The 19,485-nt window shown below is 35.0% G+C and overlaps 1 protein-coding gene across 6 annotated transcripts; it reads left to right on the top strand.

Annotated features, from left to right (window-relative positions):
* Positions 1–1,402: 1,402 nt before the first annotated feature.
* On the top strand, positions 1,403–6,612 carry LOC113299198 (phosphatidylinositol 4-phosphate 5-kinase 9-like). Of its 6 annotated transcripts, none has more exons than XM_026548172.1 (9): positions 1,403–1,677; positions 2,317–2,470; positions 2,834–2,999; positions 3,873–3,983; positions 4,362–4,549; positions 4,754–4,845; positions 5,108–5,215; positions 5,710–5,790; positions 5,925–6,612. In XM_026548172.1, the coding sequence occupies exons 2-8, from the start codon at positions 2,379–2,381 to the stop codon at positions 5,760–5,762; spliced, it is 810 nt and encodes a 269-aa protein (XP_026403957.1). In that variant the 5' UTR covers positions 1,403–1,677; positions 2,317–2,378; the 3' UTR covers positions 5,763–5,790; positions 5,925–6,612. The 6 variants fall into 6 exon arrangements, with proteins under 6 accessions (XP_026403957.1, XP_026403956.1, XP_026403959.1 ...); XM_026548171.1 differs by having other exon boundaries at positions 5,707–5,790; XM_026548174.1 differs by lacking the exon at positions 5,710–5,790 and having other exon boundaries at positions 1,404–1,677; positions 5,914–6,612.
* The last annotated feature ends 12,873 nt before the right edge of the window (positions 6,613–19,485 follow it).

Genomic DNA, 19,485 nt, shown 5'->3' with positions numbered 1-19,485 from the left:
ATTGCCAACATTTTATTAATAAGACCATCAACCACAACTTCTAATTTATAATGTTACTCATTTTGTAGCGACACAAAATTATCGTAGCCTATTGCTACTCACCAACCACCGCCAGCACTGCAAAACCATCTAATACCATTTATTTCTCCACCACAACCGTCGCGTCCTCCCGTTGGCCGTTTGTCGTACCTCTAATTTTAAATCACACACATCATGAGTAAAGTTTTGATTGAACAAACTTAGATTAATTAATTTTTTCAATTATATTTTTTATTGTTATATACTCGGTTGTATTGCAATCAATTTTATTTTAAGCCGTTTTTGAATCAAGATGAAATCAAAATTCTATTTCTACTTAGTCTAAACAAATATGAACGAAAAATTGATTCTTGAGAAAATCTCACATTTCTAGACCAAAAAGTTTTGAATAGATTGAAACCCCGACTACCTGTGATAGCCAAATTTTCATAATCTGGCTAATCACAAATTTTTGTAGCCAAATTTTCATATTTTCACAAAATATGATATCTGTTTTTGTCAATCGTGATGACCAACTACATCTTTCACGATACAATGTTGTCTGTGTTGTAAATATACAAAACTAATAATGTTCACGACTATTCACCAACATCACCACCATAAAACCACCCTTCAACATTATTTTTTCCACCACCACTGATATTATCGGCTCCACCACCACCGCTTCTACCAGCCACTATTTCTTCCACTGCTAACCACTAATTTCTATTGATATAATTTTTATTAATATTATTTATTAATGTAAAAATACATATTTATTAGATTAATTAAGAGGACATTAAATGATGAAAATTTAATAAATTATTCATTATGAGAGATTAATGAGACACTAATTAATAAAACGCTCATAATGATTAATTTTAATTAAAGCAAACCACAACCATGGATTTAGTTTTCCCAAAAATGAATCCGGACTGCTCTTTAACTTGTTACCTAAGTTGTCCAAACTATGCTTCATAAGGGAGATAGTAATCTTTATATCGCCTTGCCATCCAAAATATCGCTCGACCTGACGCGGCTGGTTTGCCAGGCCACCTGATATGACAGAGTTTTTTTTTTTTTTTTTTTGATGCTAGGCATAGGCCCGTCCTGCCCCCTGACAGCGTAGCCACTGGCTTACTTCCCACTGACCCTCTTAAGCCCATGTTAAAGTTAGTATAATTTACGATTGAGCGGAGACTCGAACCGCTGACCTCCTACTTGAGAGTCAGGCTCCTGACCAACTGGGCTAATCCCCTCGTGGTTGACAGCGTTTTTTTTTGACATCACGCACAGGAACCGGCCTAATAACCTTGTCAACCGGTCCTTCCCCAATATTTAATTTTAATTTTTGACTATCAGCCAGATAATCCAATGATCCGAAAACATTAGGGTGCTTCGTATAATTATGACAAGAAATGTGGTTCAGTCATTTTTGGGTGATTTTTAATAACCAAATCACAACCAACTACTCCATTTTGAATCACAAAATCACTCTATCTATATTTGGCGCGAAAAATTCTTGGTATAATCACCAGTGAAAATGTTCCCTTTTCAGGGTTTTATGGGCATGTATTTCTATAACCTAGGTAGAGAAAACTTTCCATTTTTATTCGCTTTTAGAAGCTTTTCCTCTCATCATCGACAACTTATTGACAGGTAACTTATCGACTTCTAATAATCTGAGAAATTTCAAAATCTTTATTATGAAATTTTAATATGTAACTGTCTTTAATTTTTAACTGTCTCAATGTAATGATGTATGGAATTAATTAAGGATATCTGCTTTTTTATACCCTAAATGAGAATTCGAATATTTCATGGTGTGTGTCAGAAGGTGTTTCCTAACAAGAAATTTGTTAAATAATTAGCTGTTTGAAGTGAAAGATTTTTGATAATATTGTTTTCACGGAATAATATTTGAACAAAAATAATTATTTATCTTCGTTGGGTTCTGAAAGCCATTGTTTCCTTTAATCACCTTGCGTGTATATACTGTTTCGAGAATGCTTACCAGATTAAACTACGAATGCTTACCAAATTTGAAATGGTACATTGTCTTAGATGTTTGATGAGCTTGAGTGAAGCATGTCTCTGCTTGATGCATGTCGGCATCGTTCTAGTGCATTAATCTGACTGATGTGAGGCAAATTATTTATTGTTTGTAGAATTTTAGTCCTGTATTTGGTATTTGATGCAGTACTGAACTTAGTCCGAATCAGTTCTTTATGCTACAGTGTCATGAAAAATAAATGTCATTTCACCTGTCACAAATAATTTTTACGTTGTCTTTTGCAGCAGTATATGGAAACTCCAAGAAGGGAATTTTCAGACCAAGACTTCAAAGCATCCAAACGCATATGTATACGGTTTCCAAAGAATGGTTCAAACGTTTCCCTGCTGCAAATATTACAGAATTTGGATGGAAAGATTACTGCCCGGCAGTTTTCAGGTTCGCTCTATATCGTTATTCAACTGTCTACCTGTATCTTTGTTTGGGCACAACACTTTATTGAGATCTATTTTTTAGAATAATACATAAGATATTTACACAGAAATTTTGGTTCCAATGCTCAATTAAGGCAAACCCATCCAGTTTTGATGTTATAGCTGCCTTCAGTCTCCCCTAATTCCTGAACATTTGGATTTATTAATGAAGTAACACTATTCTCCTTTCTGTACATCTTTACAAAAAATGTTATACTCACTCAGTCACTCCTATAGAGCACTTTTGCTAGGCTCTGGTGTTTAACCTTGAGCTTTTTCTTCTTTTCCTTCTAGTGAAGCTGATTCGTCTATTGAAATTTTCTTCTAGGCACATTCAAGGGCTTGACAATATTGAATCTGCTAACTACGTATTATCCGTATGTGGTATTGAGACATTAGTGGAGCTCTGTTCACTGGGAAAGAGTGGAAAACTGCTTTATTTGTCTCATGATGATCGGTTTGTGGTAAAAACTATCCGCAAAACTGAAAAAAAGGTAGATACTGCACCAACTGTTGTTCATGAAGTTAAGTTAAATACACATATTTTGGTGGAACTGTTATCTATTTCAAATAAGGTATTGAAACTAGGGCGGGAGTAAATGCTGAAGAAACATGCTTTAAGTACGGATACTGTTGACCAAAGAGAAAAGAATGTAAGGATGTTATAATTAGAAATTGATATAGTTTAGAGTTCCAACTTTGACTGAGAAGTAGAGTTCAAGAAGTGATCCCAAACTTAGTAGTATAGCATTCCATGTTTAGATATTCTAAGAGCATGAGCTGATTGTTATTAGAAGTGTCAAGAAGAAAGGCTGCCGCATACAGTGTTCTATGGAATTACAAGATGACAAGAAACTGGCTATCTACTATTTAATTTTTTCTATCAAAAAAATTGAAAACCATTACTTTGAGTTTACACCCAATATTTTTTAGTGAAGTTAGTGAAGTTGTGGTTGTACAGTTGAGGTTAGTGTTGTCTTGCGCACTGATTGATTTCATAAATTTTGGAAGTATCCATTAGAATTAACGAAGTTGATCTAGTGTTGTTTGTAATCCTGTATACAGACATTTTTGTTATTTAATAGATATAGTGAAGGAATACAGCCTTCAATCAGTCCGATACCCAAGAAAGTTCTGGTCTTTAAGTTGTGTGTTGGTAGGAATTTTCTTAGGTTTGCTGGTTTTCACAGTATATTTCGTTTCAGAGGTTTATATCCACACAACTAAGAGTGACATTGTTGCTTCGTTTTCCCTGATACCAAATGAATTATTCAAGTTAACACTCAGATCGATTTAAGGGTGAAGATAATTATTTTCACCCCTTGCTTTATGTGTGATTAATTGTTTTTCGTTCTTGATTTGTGTAGGCACTCTTAGCAATGCTTCCGAAGTACGTTGATCATGTACAAACATTTGGGAGCACATTGCTAACAAAGTTCTATGGACTTCATGTGGTGAGACCAGTTGGGGGTACAAAGGTAATAAATTTTATCAATTGAATTATCTCCAAGATTTTAGATGCTGTAATATAATTTGGCTAGATGAATCATTTATATAGTTTAAACATCCCGTTGCCCTTATATCCTAGAATTTGCTCAAAAGTTAGGCAGTTTTTTGTTGTCACAACTAATAAAGTTTTTTCTTTTAACTTTTGTAAGGCTCCTTTCGACTTTCGTGTTTCTTCCTATTATTTTCATTCTCTGGTTAAATTTGTGTACATTGGTACAACCATTTTTGTATGATAAATGAGGGAATAGTGACCTAACTAACCAAAATTCCTAAATAGTTTAATATTTCAATATTTCGCTTTCCTACTCATCGGGATTGTAATTATTAAAATGTTACTCATTGGACAGATATACTTTGTTGTAATGGGAAACATACTTCAGACAGATTTATATCTGCACAGACGGTTCGACCTTAAAGGCTCATCTCAAGGACGGTCCATGAATAAAGTGACAATTGATGAAGCTACAACATTTAAAGATCACGATCTCAATTTAACTTTCTTCCTCAATCCCTTAACCCTCCATTGTCTATTCACGTCAGTATGCTACTTTGCCTCCCTTGTTTACCGTTAGTATACTACTTTGCTTCCCTTGTTTACCAACTTTTATGTGAACAGAAGGTAACCATTCAAAGTAAAATGATAAAGTTTCAGATTTCTGTCCATCAACCTTTTTCAAAATGAATACTGTAGTTGCTCCTATTCTTTCTTATGATTTTCATCTTCATATTTCATTTGCAGACAGATTAAGAAAGACTGTAAATTTTTGGAGGAAGCTGGCATCATGGGTTACAGTCTTCTGCTAGGAATACATATTGAAGCTCCTACAAGAGGTTATTTCTCCTACTATACTTTTCCTGCCATTTTGTTTTGTAAACTCACGCAGTGCTTTATATGAATATACTAAAAATGTTGTGTGTATATTAATAAGATTGATGAGAAATAATGAAATTGTTGTATTCCCAGATCCCGTATTCATCTCTTGTTTTACAAATTGTTATAAATGCTGAAAATGGATTTAGAATGTTAGTTGTTAGAAAGGTAGTTCCTAAAATGAAATTTACTCACCTCTTTTTTCCTGAATTTTTCCTTTAGGATCAACAAATGGACGAAGTCTTACTACTGGGAATTCATTCCCTCCGGATTCGTCGTGGAGACAAGGGAGCACTGAGCTATTACTTGACGACAGCGAGAAACTTACAAGTAAGATCTTACTCGAACAACCAGTTGTCTTTATTGCTTTGGCCACTCCTGCCCTTGACCTCAGAGTACATATTATAGATACAGTGAATTGTCTAGGGGGAACAGTTGTTCGGGGATCGTATACTGAAACCAGTCATAATGTGAGGCTGTGACCCATGGCTCGCTCGACTATACTGCATCAAGTCCCAATATTTTGGTATTAAGGTCATGATGTAGGAATTCCTTAATCCATCAGAATATCGTACTATGTATGTCGTGTTTTGTGTAATGTTTTACTTCTTTTGGGACAAACTGAACATTTTTTGAGAACTCTTTGGAAGTGTGTGTTGGTTCAGACTTTTTATTTGTTGCAGAGTCTTGTATCTTCGTATTGGCCTCTTCGAGCTATTGACTTCTCTGCACTAAGCATCAAACGTAGTTAAAGTATGACTTATATCCTTTAGTCACTTCTTCACTTCCCTAAGCTGCTGTTTCATATTCTTCTTTCGCAGCAGCACAGCTGATGGTTTTGAATAAACTACAGGATAAGCTGCCTATACACCAATGAATCAGCTGGTGAATCTAAGTTAATTTAGGTGAAAACCTTCTTAAGTTCGTAGGCTTTAAGAGTCATTGTTGTATACATGAGTCCCTGCCCTAGACGCTGGAGATGCTTTGTCTTTTATGCTCCTGTACTTCTTCTTAACTCACGAATGTAGTTACTTGGCAGGTCTGATGCGAAACTTGGGTTTAAAACACAGGCACGTGCTGTACCTAAAAATGAAGTCGGAAGTGCTGCACAATCTTTTAACAATGTGAGACTGTTTTTTGGAATCATAGATATGCTTCAAGGGTATAATGTAGTCAAGCGTCTAGAGCATGCATACAAAGCACTCCAGTTTGATTCGCGAAAAATTACTTCAGTAAATCCTAAGGTTTATTCTTCCCGTTTTCAAGAATATCAAAGCAGTGTTTTTGAGGCAGATGAAATGAAATTTCGGGGATCCTTCAATTAGTTAATGATTTACAAGTTACGGCAGTAATTGCTTATGTAGATCTGCTAGGAGGAATGGTGATGGGATCTAGGATTCTGGATGACGTGCCAAATGTGTGCTGCAAATACCAAAAAGAAAAGGGAAGAATGTTGAATATGCACTTGGCAAGAAGCCATCTCTGTGTCATATGACTCATATCGTGGATGCGCATGTCCTTCGTTTTGCTCTCAGCTGAATTGTCAAAGCCATTTGTATCATCGTGTGTGTATATTGGTGGTGGCTAAGTTGGCTTGAAACTTAGAAGGTGATGGCACCCCATATAGAACTTGGAAGATGAATTTTTGTAACTATCTTAAATTTTCATGTTAAAATAATTTATTTCTGATGTTTTTTAGATTATAAAAAGTTACTGTTTTTAACTAATAGCTATCCATAATAAAATTATCACTTCCCACGAGAGGGCAACAAAATTTTATTTTATAATCTCACCATTTCCCCAAAGTTTCCGTGTTTGTCTTTGAGTATCACTGTGGACTACTCGTCCAGATTTCTTAATTTTGATACAACAATCTTTGGGGGAGTATGCGAAGGTAATCCAGCTTTTCAATTTCTTCGTAAACTAAAAAGGTTTAAATATTATGTGAAGCAGTGGAATTGGATTTTTTTTTGATGATCTAAGGAAAAAAGTGCAAACAACTGAAAAAGATGTTAAGAGTGCTTCAATATTATCTGATGCAGATCCTGAAAATGTAGAATTATTGAATAAATTAGTAACTGGTAGAGGTAAATATGAAGTAGTTGCCCAACAATATAATATACTTATGCAAGCTAAGTCAAGAGTGTTAGAGCATTGCTCGGTCGAACTCGCATGCGTTGCTATCTCAAGCATGTTTGTCAAGTTTAGTTGTCAAAACTATATGTCTTGATTTCTAGACTATTTATAGCTAAGTCTCGGTTTAGGAAAGTTTAGTGTAGTTGAGCTCCAGACTCCATGGCGATCATCTTACGAAGACGAAGAACTACTCAAGGAACCAGTGGAACTTCATCCGACCAAAAGGTATGTGGAGACTTGAACTTATCTATCACTCAAAAGTCTATCTACTCTATCTCCTACTCTTGAGACAAAAGTCGTACAAGTATGATAGTTTTCATACATACACATTTGCTATTTCGAGCCGAGTTTACTCGCCTATCTTTTTCTCGAAATATGTGTTGGTAAGCTTTCGCTTAAACCACTTTTCATCTTAACCCGTGACGGAAGTCATGATGACGTTTCAATCTTGAAAATAGCTTTGATGACGATAGTTGTGAATAACGACTGTTATAACATTATAGAAGAATGTTTCAATGATTGAAATGTAGAGTTGAGATTATATAACCAACTATGGATATAAGCATATATAGTGTGTTCGCACATTAATGTATAAATCCATGTGCCGGAAACCAAGTGTGTGCATATGTGTGCATACGATATTGGTGAAGGAGACAGGTTGGGTACGCGTACCAGCGGAAGTTTTCGAACCGAAAATTTCTGCTGAGTTTGTAAGTTTGCAAACCGTTAAACCACCTTAGGTACGCATACCCACAGAAGTTTTCGACCGAAAATTTCTGCTGAGTTTGTAAACTCAAATCCGGTAGCTGTGGTACACGTACCCGTACACGTACCCAAGCTGCTTATATTTCTCAAATCGGAAGTTCATGAACTTAAAAAATAAATCAATAAGGAATGCAATCTTTGCAAACCGTGGCTATATTGTTCATGAATTGATTCAAGTGAATCAAACCAATTTTGTTTCAATTGTGTCTATTCATAAAGACCTAAGCAATTGAACAACTCTTCAACTAGTTCTTATGAGTCATTTGAACTAGTTATGTGAAGAAGATGAATACGATTAATATGGAAGTGCTCATATGACTAACCATTGGTTAACTATTTGTGAACCAACTAAGTGTACACGTTTAGGAACGGTTACTCAAACCTAAATGAAATACATTTCATTTGTGTGTGACAAGCTAAGTTTCGATCTAACGGTTGAAAGATATTAGCTTGGTTAAATCAGGTTTTTCATCTAACTGTGAATATTAAATGCTTTGTTACCAAGGTAACTTGGATTGCAAACCCTGATTTATAAACTATATAAAGGAGACATCTAGCAACTGGAAAAACTAATCCCCACACCTCCTGTGTGATACTAGTTGGTTTTGCTAGAGTCAATTCTCCTTTAACCTTAGGTTTCTTCTCGAGACCCTGTAGGCTAACGACTGAAAGACTTCATTGGGATTGTGAAGCCAGACGAAACTACTTCTCTTGTAGTTGAGCGATCTGATCTTGCCATTTTTCTATCGTACGAGTTCAATTGAATAATTAACTTGAGATTATATCTCTGATAGGGCAAGATAAAAACAAATCACAAACATATTCGTCTCATCGTTTGTGATTCCACAATATCTAGTTACGCTACCATACGATTTAGATTATTGTGAGGTGATTGATAATTCTAGGCTGTTCTTCGGGAATATAAGTCCTGGTTATCAATTGGTTTATGTTCACCTTGATTTTATCAAAAGACGAAACAAAACTCTTAGGTTTATCTGTGGGAGACAAATTTATCTATCATCGTAGACTTTTCTGTGTGATACATATTTGTTTATTAAAGTCTTCGACTTTGGGTCGTAGCAACTCTTGGTTATGGGTGAGATCAACTAAGGGAATCAAGTGCGTAGTATCCTGCTGGGATCAGAGACGTAAGGAGTGCAACTGTACCTTGAATCAGTGTGATATTGATTAGGGTTCAACTACAGTCCAGACCGAAGTTAGTTTGTAGTAGGCTAGTGTATGTAGCGGCTTAATACAGTGTGGTGTTCAATCTGGACTAGGTCCCGGGGTTTTTCTGCATTTGCGGTTTCCTCGTTAACAAAATTTCTGGTGTCTCAGTTATTTCTATTCCGCATTATATTTTGTTATATAATTGAAATATCACAGGTTGTGCGTTAAGATCAATCAATTAGAATATCCAACCTTTGATTGTAGATTTAAATTGATTGACACTTGGATATTGGTCTTTGGTGTCATCCAAGTTTATCTCTCTAGTATTTGATAAAGACTCACAGATTTCCATTTGCTTGAACAAAATCGAGAGGTTTAGATATTTACTCTTTGATATACTTTTATCTAGATTGAGTCTGACTGTCTAGTTGATTCTCTAGAAAGTATATTGGAGTTAGTCCATACAGATTGCTAATCGAAATATTGGGTGAGGTTGTTAGACCCCCGCTTTTTCAAAGAATAAAATGGATCAAGGGTGGAGGAGCCAATACTGCTTTCTTTCATGCAAATATGAGAATAAGACAGGCTCAAAACGCAATTGTTGAATTGGAAGATAAAGATGGAACTATGGTTACTGATCAAAAGGTAATAACTGACATGTTAGTGGAGCAATTTCAAAATAAATTTAAGAAGCAACCTGTTGAGTTTGCAACTGGAATTTTTGATGTAATTCCAAAAATACTTACTGAAGAAGATAATATTTTTAATATATGTTGTTCCTTCAGATTTGGAAATTAAAAATGCAGTTTTTGGAATGGATGCAAGTAGTTCTCCTAGTCCATATGGATTCCCTAGAAGTTTCTATAAGTTTTCTTGGGAAGTAGTTGGTCAGGATTTGATAGCTGTTATACAATATTGCTGGAGATGTAGGTTTATTCCTAAGGGTCTAAACTCAAACTTCTTGTTTCTTCTACCTAAAGTGAAAGGTGCAAAAAAAGCTGAACAGTTTAGACCAATTGGATTGGCTAAATTTAGTATCGAAGTGATTACAAGAATTATAACTACAAGGATAAGTGGTGTGGTGAATAAATTGGTATCCAGTCGATAAGGAGCTTTTATTAAAGGAAGAACCATACATGAAAAGATAGTTTTGCCATCTGAATTGATAAATGAAATGAGTGTAAAGAGAAGGGGGAGAAATGTTGGTTTGAAATTGGATATTTCTCAGGCTTATGACTCACTAAGCTGGGAATTTGTTTTTGAAGTATTAAGAAGATTTGGCTTCTCAGTTGTGGACATTAAATGGTTGAGAACATTGTTTACTTCAGCTAGAATCTCAGTCTCAGTATTAGTAAATGGTGGTCCTTGTGGTTTTATTGAAGTAAGTAGAGGGTTGAGGCAAGGAGATCCCCTTTCTCCCATTTTGTTTATTATTGATGAAGAAATATTGAGTAGAAATTTAACTCAAATGGTGCAAGAAGGAATATTCAGGCAATGGTTCAAAGAAATGGATGTCAACCTTCTCATTTAATGTTTGCAGATGACATCTTTTTGTTTTGTAATGGACATAAAAGATCTGTTAATAGGTTAATGGAATTGTTGATTAAGTATCAAAATGCTTATGGACATGTGATAAACATAATGAAGAGTAAATATTTTGCTGGAGTACATCAGACACTAGATGAAAGAGTATTGTTGAACATTTGCATATGGAACTGTCTGAGTTCCCTGATAAGTATATTGGGGTTATCCTCAATCCTGGTAGAGTGAGAGTGCATCAAGTATGGGGGATTGTGGAAATGATGCAGGATATGCTTGCTAGTTGGAAAGGTACATAACTTGCCTTCCCTTCTAGACTTACACTAGTCAAATTTGTGTTATATAGATATCCAATTTTTACTATGTCAATTTACAAATGGCCAAAAGTAGTGATAAAGGAGTGTGAGAGAATTATTAGAATTTTTTTGTGGACTGGGGACCCTGCTGAAAAGAAGTTAGTAACCGTAAAGTGAGAATAAGTTAATGCTCTTGTTTCTGAAGGAGGCTTAGGCATCAGAAGATTGGAAGTGATCAATAAAGCACTATTAATGAAACCGATGTGGAGAATTATGACTGAAGATGAAGAGTGGACAAGATTTATGAAAGCTAAATTTATGAACAGGAAGGGAGAATAGACTTAGTCATACAAGCAATCTTCAATCTGGTCTGGGTTCAAATGGGTAATTCAATATGTTAATGAAGGTTCTAGATGGATTGTGGGGGATGGACAGAGCATTTCAGTTTGGAATGATAAATGGGTGTTTGACTATTCTTTAGCTGAGAGGTATCCAGATAACACTTTTATTCAACAACATAAATACTGGAAAGTTGAACACTTAATAACCAATGGAAATGGGATATTCCTACAGAATTTTTTCAATTTTTTAAGTTAGAAGATTTACCACAACTGGGTGATGGTGCTAATAAAATAATTTGGAGTGCAGATCTAACTGGACATTTTTCTGTAGCCAATGCAGTTCAGATGGTTAGACCTAAATTTCCTTCAGTGGATTGGACCAAAAAGTTATGGGATCATTGTACGTATACATCCATATATATCTTTGAATGTTTGGAAAATACTTAGAGGAGCATGTGCAACAGAAGAAACTATTAGAAAAAAAAAGGCTTCAGTACAGTTTCTAAATGTTACTTATGTGGGAAAGATCAAGATTATATGGAGCATATAATCTGGAAATGTAGCTTTAGTGAAAACATATGGCACTGGTTGTGTGAAAATTTTCAATTCCCAATTCCTGGAGACTTTGAAGAATTAATAAATCTTGTGAAGCATAAAAGTCCTGCTATAAAGCAAGTTTGTTACATTAGTGTTCTTACTACCATGGTGGAAGTATGGTTTAGTAGGAACAGAAAAATGTATAAAGATCAAACACCAAACTGGGTGCAAGTTAAAAGAAAGGTATTGAGTTTTACTAAGGAATGCAGTCTCAGGATGAGGGGCAAGAGGTGGGGTGATTTGTATGATTTCCAAGTATTATCTGCCTTTTGTATAAAGTGTATTCCAGTGCTTAATAAGATGGTGAAGGAATGCTTTTTCAAGTTTCCAGGGATTAATCAAATATTAATATGTTGTGATGGTGCTGCTAAAGGAAATCCTGGTCAAGCTGGAGTTGGTTTTATTGGCTGAGATTGTAAAGGAAGATATGTAGGAGCTACGTCAGGTGGATTGAGGATTGCCACAAACTATGTGGCTGAGGTAATGACTTTGATTATTGCTGGTGAATGGGCAGTGAGGAGTGGCTTTATGGATGTCTGTTTTAGTTTTGACTAAAAGGCAGTGATAATGACCTTACTTCAAATAAGATACTTTGGATTGTGATTAATAGATGGCAGGCGATAAGGAAGAATCTGAAGAACACATCATTCAGACATTCATATAGAGAAATAAAATTTTCAGCAGACAAATTGGCTAGAGAGGGGTACTACTGAGTAGAGGTGAATGTGCTTACTATGACAATAAACCAACTTTCCTAGGTATGCTAGAAAGTGAAGATAAGACATATTTCAGGTTTTGAAAATGCAAGTATGCTTTTGTTAATTGTTTTTAGTTCCTTCGGTCTGTCTAGAAAGAAGTTTTTATTATACAAACTCTTTATTCTTGATTTTGGTAATAAAATTCTTATGATTAAGCAGAAAAAAAACACGTACCACTACGATTCTTTGGCTAGAGATAAAATAAGAGTCCGGTATGGTTACAATGTGGTCGGGCTATATACTTCAAGTATATGGCCCATCTTCATCGCCTATACGTCTCAAATAAAGTTTTATTACCAAACTGGTTGTCTTATTCTTTTTGTTTTTATCTTTTCATCTTCCTACTTTTTCTTAAAAAGTAAAGCAATTAACAAAATTTGGAGGGGGGGTTTAAGTTTTAATCGTGTCAAAATATAAGGATGTGCCACGTACAATATGTATGTGGCCCGTCCACATATTAGACGGAGGGGTTGTTTCAAGATTGCTATCAGCCCCCTCAAATAAAAAATATTTCTAAAATGAAACAAAGAATGATAATGAAAATTGATAGTTGGCCGTAGTTTTTTCGTTATATTATTTTAAATAAGATCAAAGGTGGAAAAATATGACCAAAATTAGTTATTAGTGTTAGACCTTCCTCCAACTAGATTCACATCTTTTGTTAGACTCTCGGGTGATGAAAGTATCTAAATAGTAGATTCATCTGGTTAAGGAACCTTGGTGAGGACTTGTGTATGATACAACCTGCCAAACCCAAATATACAACTACATTAATATAAACCTTTATGGCGGGAATTGAACCCCAAACTCCCTGCTTACCGAAGTTGATAGGAACATACTTAGTTATAAGCTTGGACCCACATATGTATTGTGTAAAAACTTCTATTTTATCCCTATTGCATCTTTTATATCTTACTATATTATCCCAAATTATATATCCAACGTAATAAATAGTTTAGAAAAAATTGGATATATATTCACATGACCATCTTTTGTTTCTATTATGATTATAGTTATGATTGATTGATGTTTTAGGTGGCCAAGTAACTTTTTGAATAACTCATTACACAAATAGAAAGCGTGAGACCTCACAGAGGAATTTTATGGAGCAATCACGTGTAGAAACAATAATAGTAAGTGAACCAAGCGTACTGAGTTTAAATGCTGGGATCAAACCTAGAGTCGCAGTCCCTAAAATATTAGACTGAGTTACACCTTGAGAGCGTACTTATTGGTGGCTCAGACAGATAGAACCCGGTAGCTAAGCGTACTTGGTATTCAGTGATATAAGGAACCTTGAGGGTACCTGTTACCCCGCGGTTGGTGATAATCTGTGATTAATGAAGAATAAATAAATATATTAGTTTGAAGAATGTTAAGTGACGAAGAAGGATTTTACGATCATAATTTTCATCCTTGATTAATCTTTATTTGCTTTATTATTTACTTTGCTTACTCTTAACTGGACGTTTCTTGTTTTTAACCTTTGCAGAGGATTCTTTAATTTTTCCTGTAGATTCTTTACAATCAATCAAGGTATTGGAAATATTGAATGAGTCGAGAGCATCTTGTAAGACAATAAGTCTTGAGAAGAATAAACTATGAAGAATCGTTAAGGAATTATGGTGTGTGTTTTTAGATATTTTGTCTCTGTCCATATATTCAGACTGCTTCGAACACAGACTTCTTAGGTCTTAACTTGTTTGCCTGCTCTGATACCAATTAAAAACGTTGGGGGTACCAAAATTCACAACCACTTTTTTCTTAGATGATTTGTATGGACAAAGTCAATACAGTTCCGAGAGTTAAACTCAATCAAGGAATAATATCTATAGTTATATCTCTTTGTCTTGCGATTAGAACGTTTACAGAAACAAGTCTGTGAACCTAATCATAAAGATATTAATTGGATGGTACCAAAGACCAACAAGAATCAATCAAGTTGCATCCAACAAACTAGGTCGTATCGTATGTATCTACTATGATTGATCAACGTACAACCTGTAATATTTCAATTATAAAGATAAACAATATAATGCGGAAAAATAAATAACACAGACACTAGAAGTTTTGTTAACGAGGAAACCGCAAATGTAGGGAAAACCCCCGGGACCTAGTCTAGATTGAACACCGAAGTGTATTAAGCCTCTACAGGCACTAGCATACCACCAATTAACTTCGGACTGGAATGTAGTTGAGCCCTAAAAGGTATCCCACTGATTAAGGTACAGTCGCACTCCTTACGCCTCTTGAATCCCAGCAGGACTCCGCGCAATTGATTCCCTTAGAAGATGTCACCCAACTAAGAGTTGCTTCAAGTCAATTGAAGACTTTGAACCAATCTGTCTCCCACGGATTAATCCTATTTATATGATTTCCTTTTTGGAAAGACGAGGGTACCCAAATATACCTCAATCTAAAACTTTTTCACCTATAAGTCCTTTCTCCGAAAGTGATTGTCTATGGACTGAGTCGAGACAATACAACTAATCGGTTCACACTTCGTGTGATAGTCTATGGATACGAGATCGAGACAATACGACAACAAGATAACTTGTGTGATTGACTATGGATACAAGATCGAGACAACACAACAACAAAGTATGTTTACTTGATAAAAGGTTCGGACTTAACCAAACACAATAGGATTGCTATCAAGTAAATAGGAATTAACGTTTGTGTATTTTACTTCTAATTATAATAAAACAATTATAATTGCGAAAATAGAAAAGTAAAAGACACAACAAGATTTTGTTAACGAGGAAACCCCAAAATGCAGAAAAACCCCGGGACCTTGTCCAGAATTGAATACTCTCAGGATTAAGCCGCTATACAAAATCTAAACCAACTTCGTATAGTTGCGACCAAGCAACTAAACCTATAGTTCACCTAGTTCCGTCTGTATCCATGCACCTCCAACTTGCAATAAGTCACGCACTTGGAACAATTCCTTTGGTGTATTCCAAACAGTAAAGGAACAACAAATCTGTTCGGTAACAACTATTTTCAACCAAGTGATATGAGTTTGACAAAATGCTCTTTCTTTTATCCCAATAAACTCCTTTGTCAGGTCCTTAGATTTATCTCAATAACAACTACCAAAGTAATTGTATCTAGATTTTGCAACCAATACTTTTAATCACAAAGAATCGTATTAATGCCGATCTACTCAACTAATCAATCAAATCTATCACAAAGATAAACCGATTATAGTTGAATCCTTTTCCATCCGAAACAAGTATTGTGCACACCAAAGATTATGAACCCAAATCAGAAATCTTCTTTGTCTTCAAATCTTCTTAGATCTTCAATAAACACCTGCAAACAAACAACTTGAATCTCTTGTGATCAATCACACACAAAACGAAGTATGTTAACAATGGATTATCACAAGACGTCTTTAGAACTACAAACAGTCTAAAGATCCTCGTCGAAACTTTGATCTAGTTTGAGTGAATCTTATATCAGAAGAGAAGTTTCTCAAGCATAAAAAAACTAGGTGCAATCAAAGTTACACCACCGTTAGTCAATCAAATGAATCGAAAAATAATAATAAGCCACAATTTTCTAGTTTCCTACCAACGGTACTAATAGAGCTTCTCAATCCCAAACAAGTCTTTAAACTGAGCGGTCGTAAGAGATTTCGCCTAATTAGAGTGCTTTCCTCTCCGAATAGGCGGCTCCACCAGTAACAACACAACTAGGTAGTTTTGCTGGCTCTAAGGATTAGTTTGCTAGAAATGCAAACTTCAGTATTTATAGACCAAGGAAGTTTGGACACCAAGGAATTTCCAAAACTGAATATTCTCAAAGATATGCAATAAAGCCAAAAACGGTTTTCATAATTCTTGGAAATGCTCTGTTCAATTAATGACCGAAATCTCAGTAGAAAATCTCCAATTAGTAAATGCACATTACTAATTTTTATTTGCTAAAGATATGCATTTTAATTGCTGGAAATTGAAAGCATATAAAAACTAAAAATCTTAATTAAAAGATTCTCAATTTATTTCGATCCGGGATTCTCCTTTAGCTATTAAGGAATATTTTTGAACAATAAAAGATAAGAGTTACTGCACATGTTCAAATTATGTCGACATCTTTACTTTGTAAATCCTTTTTCATATTTACAATATTGGAACCGATTTGCCACACTTCCAAACAAGTTTAGAATTGGTTCATTTGACTTCCAAGAACTATGTGATTGATTATCCTATCAAATCACCATTAATGGGTTTCACGGTTCTACCTCAACATAAAGTTTCGGTTCTACCTCCAAGTGGGTACTAGGATCTGCTACACTAGTTACCATAAAATGGCTAACTAAGTACTAGGATGGGTTACCACTTCTTATGGTAAAACTTGTGATCAGTTGACCAAGTTATAGGATCGGTTACACCAACTTAATAAAACTTGTTAAACCTCTTACAAGGGTCGATTACACTCTCTCTTGTGATTGGTCACACCTCTTACTAGGATCGGTTACCCAATGGCTAGTATTTAGTCACACCAAATTCAAGATATCGATCTTACCATCTCAGGTGATTACTTAAGATCGGTTTCACTAATAAAAGTCATACCAATACAAAAGTTAGGCCTTGTGAATAGTTTTACCAAGATACATAAACAAGTTATGAGCGGTTATACTAAACACACATATTGGTAATTCAAAAGATTTGCAATGAATAACAATACCAATAATCCTCTCGATTTCCCTTTCGATTCAAAAAACAAGTTTATGAATTTACTTCCTTTAAAGGAATGTAAAACATAGTTTCCTAGGACGAAATATTCACCCGTACCCATACATAATCACAATAATATTCATACAATAATGTCGATGTCTTATATACAAAGTTCAAAAGATAAGCGTTATACTTCGTATTGTATTCCTTAATACTACGTCTAACTAGAGTATAATATTCACAGCTTCGCAGTTATGTTTTCAATATGCACGACTTGAAAGATACGTTAGAGTGTAATCATTCATACAATTACTAACCTCAAGTGGAAGGATGATGTCGTCGTTGTAGCTCCTTACTTCTTCATTCTTCAAGTCTTCACGTAATACTTGTAATATCTCATATCCTAATACTTTCAAGCTAACCTATACGAAGTTGACTCTAGTAAATAATCAAGCGACTCTTAAATGATTTTTGGTTCACTAAAATATGAAAACCAAACTTGACATACCAACGCTTGGTGGGTTCAACCGAGCTATGCTCTAACACTTTTATAATCAACTAGTTTGATCAAAGGTGTGGAAATCGATAGCAATACGCAAAGTCTAGCAAATCTCAATATCTAGACTTATGCAACCCGAAGTGTAGCTTAGATTATTATTCACCTCACAAGTACAAAACCCGTGGAATCAACAAAGTTTGAGACGAAGAGAACTTTGATGATTTCTATCTATCTTGATCGATGGACCAAGCTCAAAAAAAAAATCAAGATCAGGATACTCGAGTTATCAAGGAAAGATAACTGGACCTGGCTTCACGAATCCTACGAAGACTTTGTAGTCGCTAAACCCTAAAATATTTAGGAAGAGGACGACTCTAGATACAACTAGGAAACACCAAAAAGTAATGTCGGGATTCAAAGATCCCAGTTGCTTGAAATTACCCTTTTATAGACATTCAAAGCGTAGGTTAATTTAGGTTTAAGCTAAGATATCTTTGGATCCAAGCAATCAATATCCACCGTCAGATGAATCTTTGAATCTGATTTACATAAGCAAGATATATACCCTGGTTAGGTAAAACCGTAACGAACCGTGTACAAAGACTATGTTCAACATGGTTATCCAAAACTAGCCGATTTGAACTTAAAAGCTTAATACTCATTTTTATGAGCACTTAAGACATTAATCTTGAGTCACAATCATGTGATCAATTAAGTCTAGTGTTTTTAGAGAATTAATCAAATGCAAATTATCTCGTAGAAATAATTTAATCGCACTTAAAGATAATCGACATGGTAAATAAATGCAAAAAGTACAAATACATAGGCGTTCGTGACTCAGGTCAGTCAGAGTACGTGTACCAGTTTGTAAACATTTAACCAAACCAAGTTCCGGAGTCAACAAAACTTTCAAAGTATGCGTACCGATTTGGAAACCTTAAGACTACGACCGGTTCCGGGGTCCACAAAACTATTTTGGTTTGCGTATCGGTTTAGGTACTAAAACCGAGTTCAGGAACATATAATTATTTTGGGTTGCGTACCGGTTTGTAAACTAACCTGGTTCCGTAACCACAGTTCCTAAATGGTTTGCGCACGAGTATGCATACCGATCTGATTCACGAGTTGAACAGATTTTCACATGATATACATAAAAATATGCGTACCACAAATCTGTAAGTCGATATATAACTACTCCGTTACGTGTACGAATACATGTATACGGGTTCAGACTTATAAAAGTTTTCCCAGTTTGTAAGATTGATAACATTGTCTTGTATCCGAATCTATAATAATTCTATATTTATCTCTAAATTGATTCAAAACATTTCTAAATAATATCAATGACACATATCACTGTTCCAGGATATTTTCGAACGAAAAAACTTGAATCATCATTTTGATTCCGAAAAATAAATTGTCCTTAACCGAAATTCATTAAGTAAGAACAAATATTCATTAAGCTTAGTCATTATATTTCGAGAGCTAATTATCAAGATAAACTTGACTCAAAATTCTTGTCTATGCATAATAGTCTAATTAGTTATGCGACATCGTCTCAGTGATAGAAAAGTGAATATAACTTGAGAAATAGGTGGTTCAGTCTTTATTTACCTTTTATCGATGAAGTTCTTCAAAAGTTTAGGTTGATCTTCTCCTTTGTTAGAGCACTACTCGGTCGAACTCGCAAGCGTTGCTATCTCAAGCTTGTTTGTTAATGTTAGTGATCAAAACTATAAGTCTTGATTTCTAGTCTACTTAGAGATGTCTAGGACTAGGATAGATTGTGTAGTTGATCATTAGACTTCACGACG

This window comes from Papaver somniferum, chromosome 7 (genome assembly GCF_003573695.1).
Source record: "Papaver somniferum cultivar HN1 chromosome 7, ASM357369v1, whole genome shotgun sequence".
NCBI classification, from domain to species: Eukaryota; Viridiplantae; Streptophyta; class Magnoliopsida; order Ranunculales; family Papaveraceae; genus Papaver; species Papaver somniferum.
Note: the sequence above shows the minus strand (reverse complement) of the source record. Positions and strands in the feature narration are given on the sequence as shown.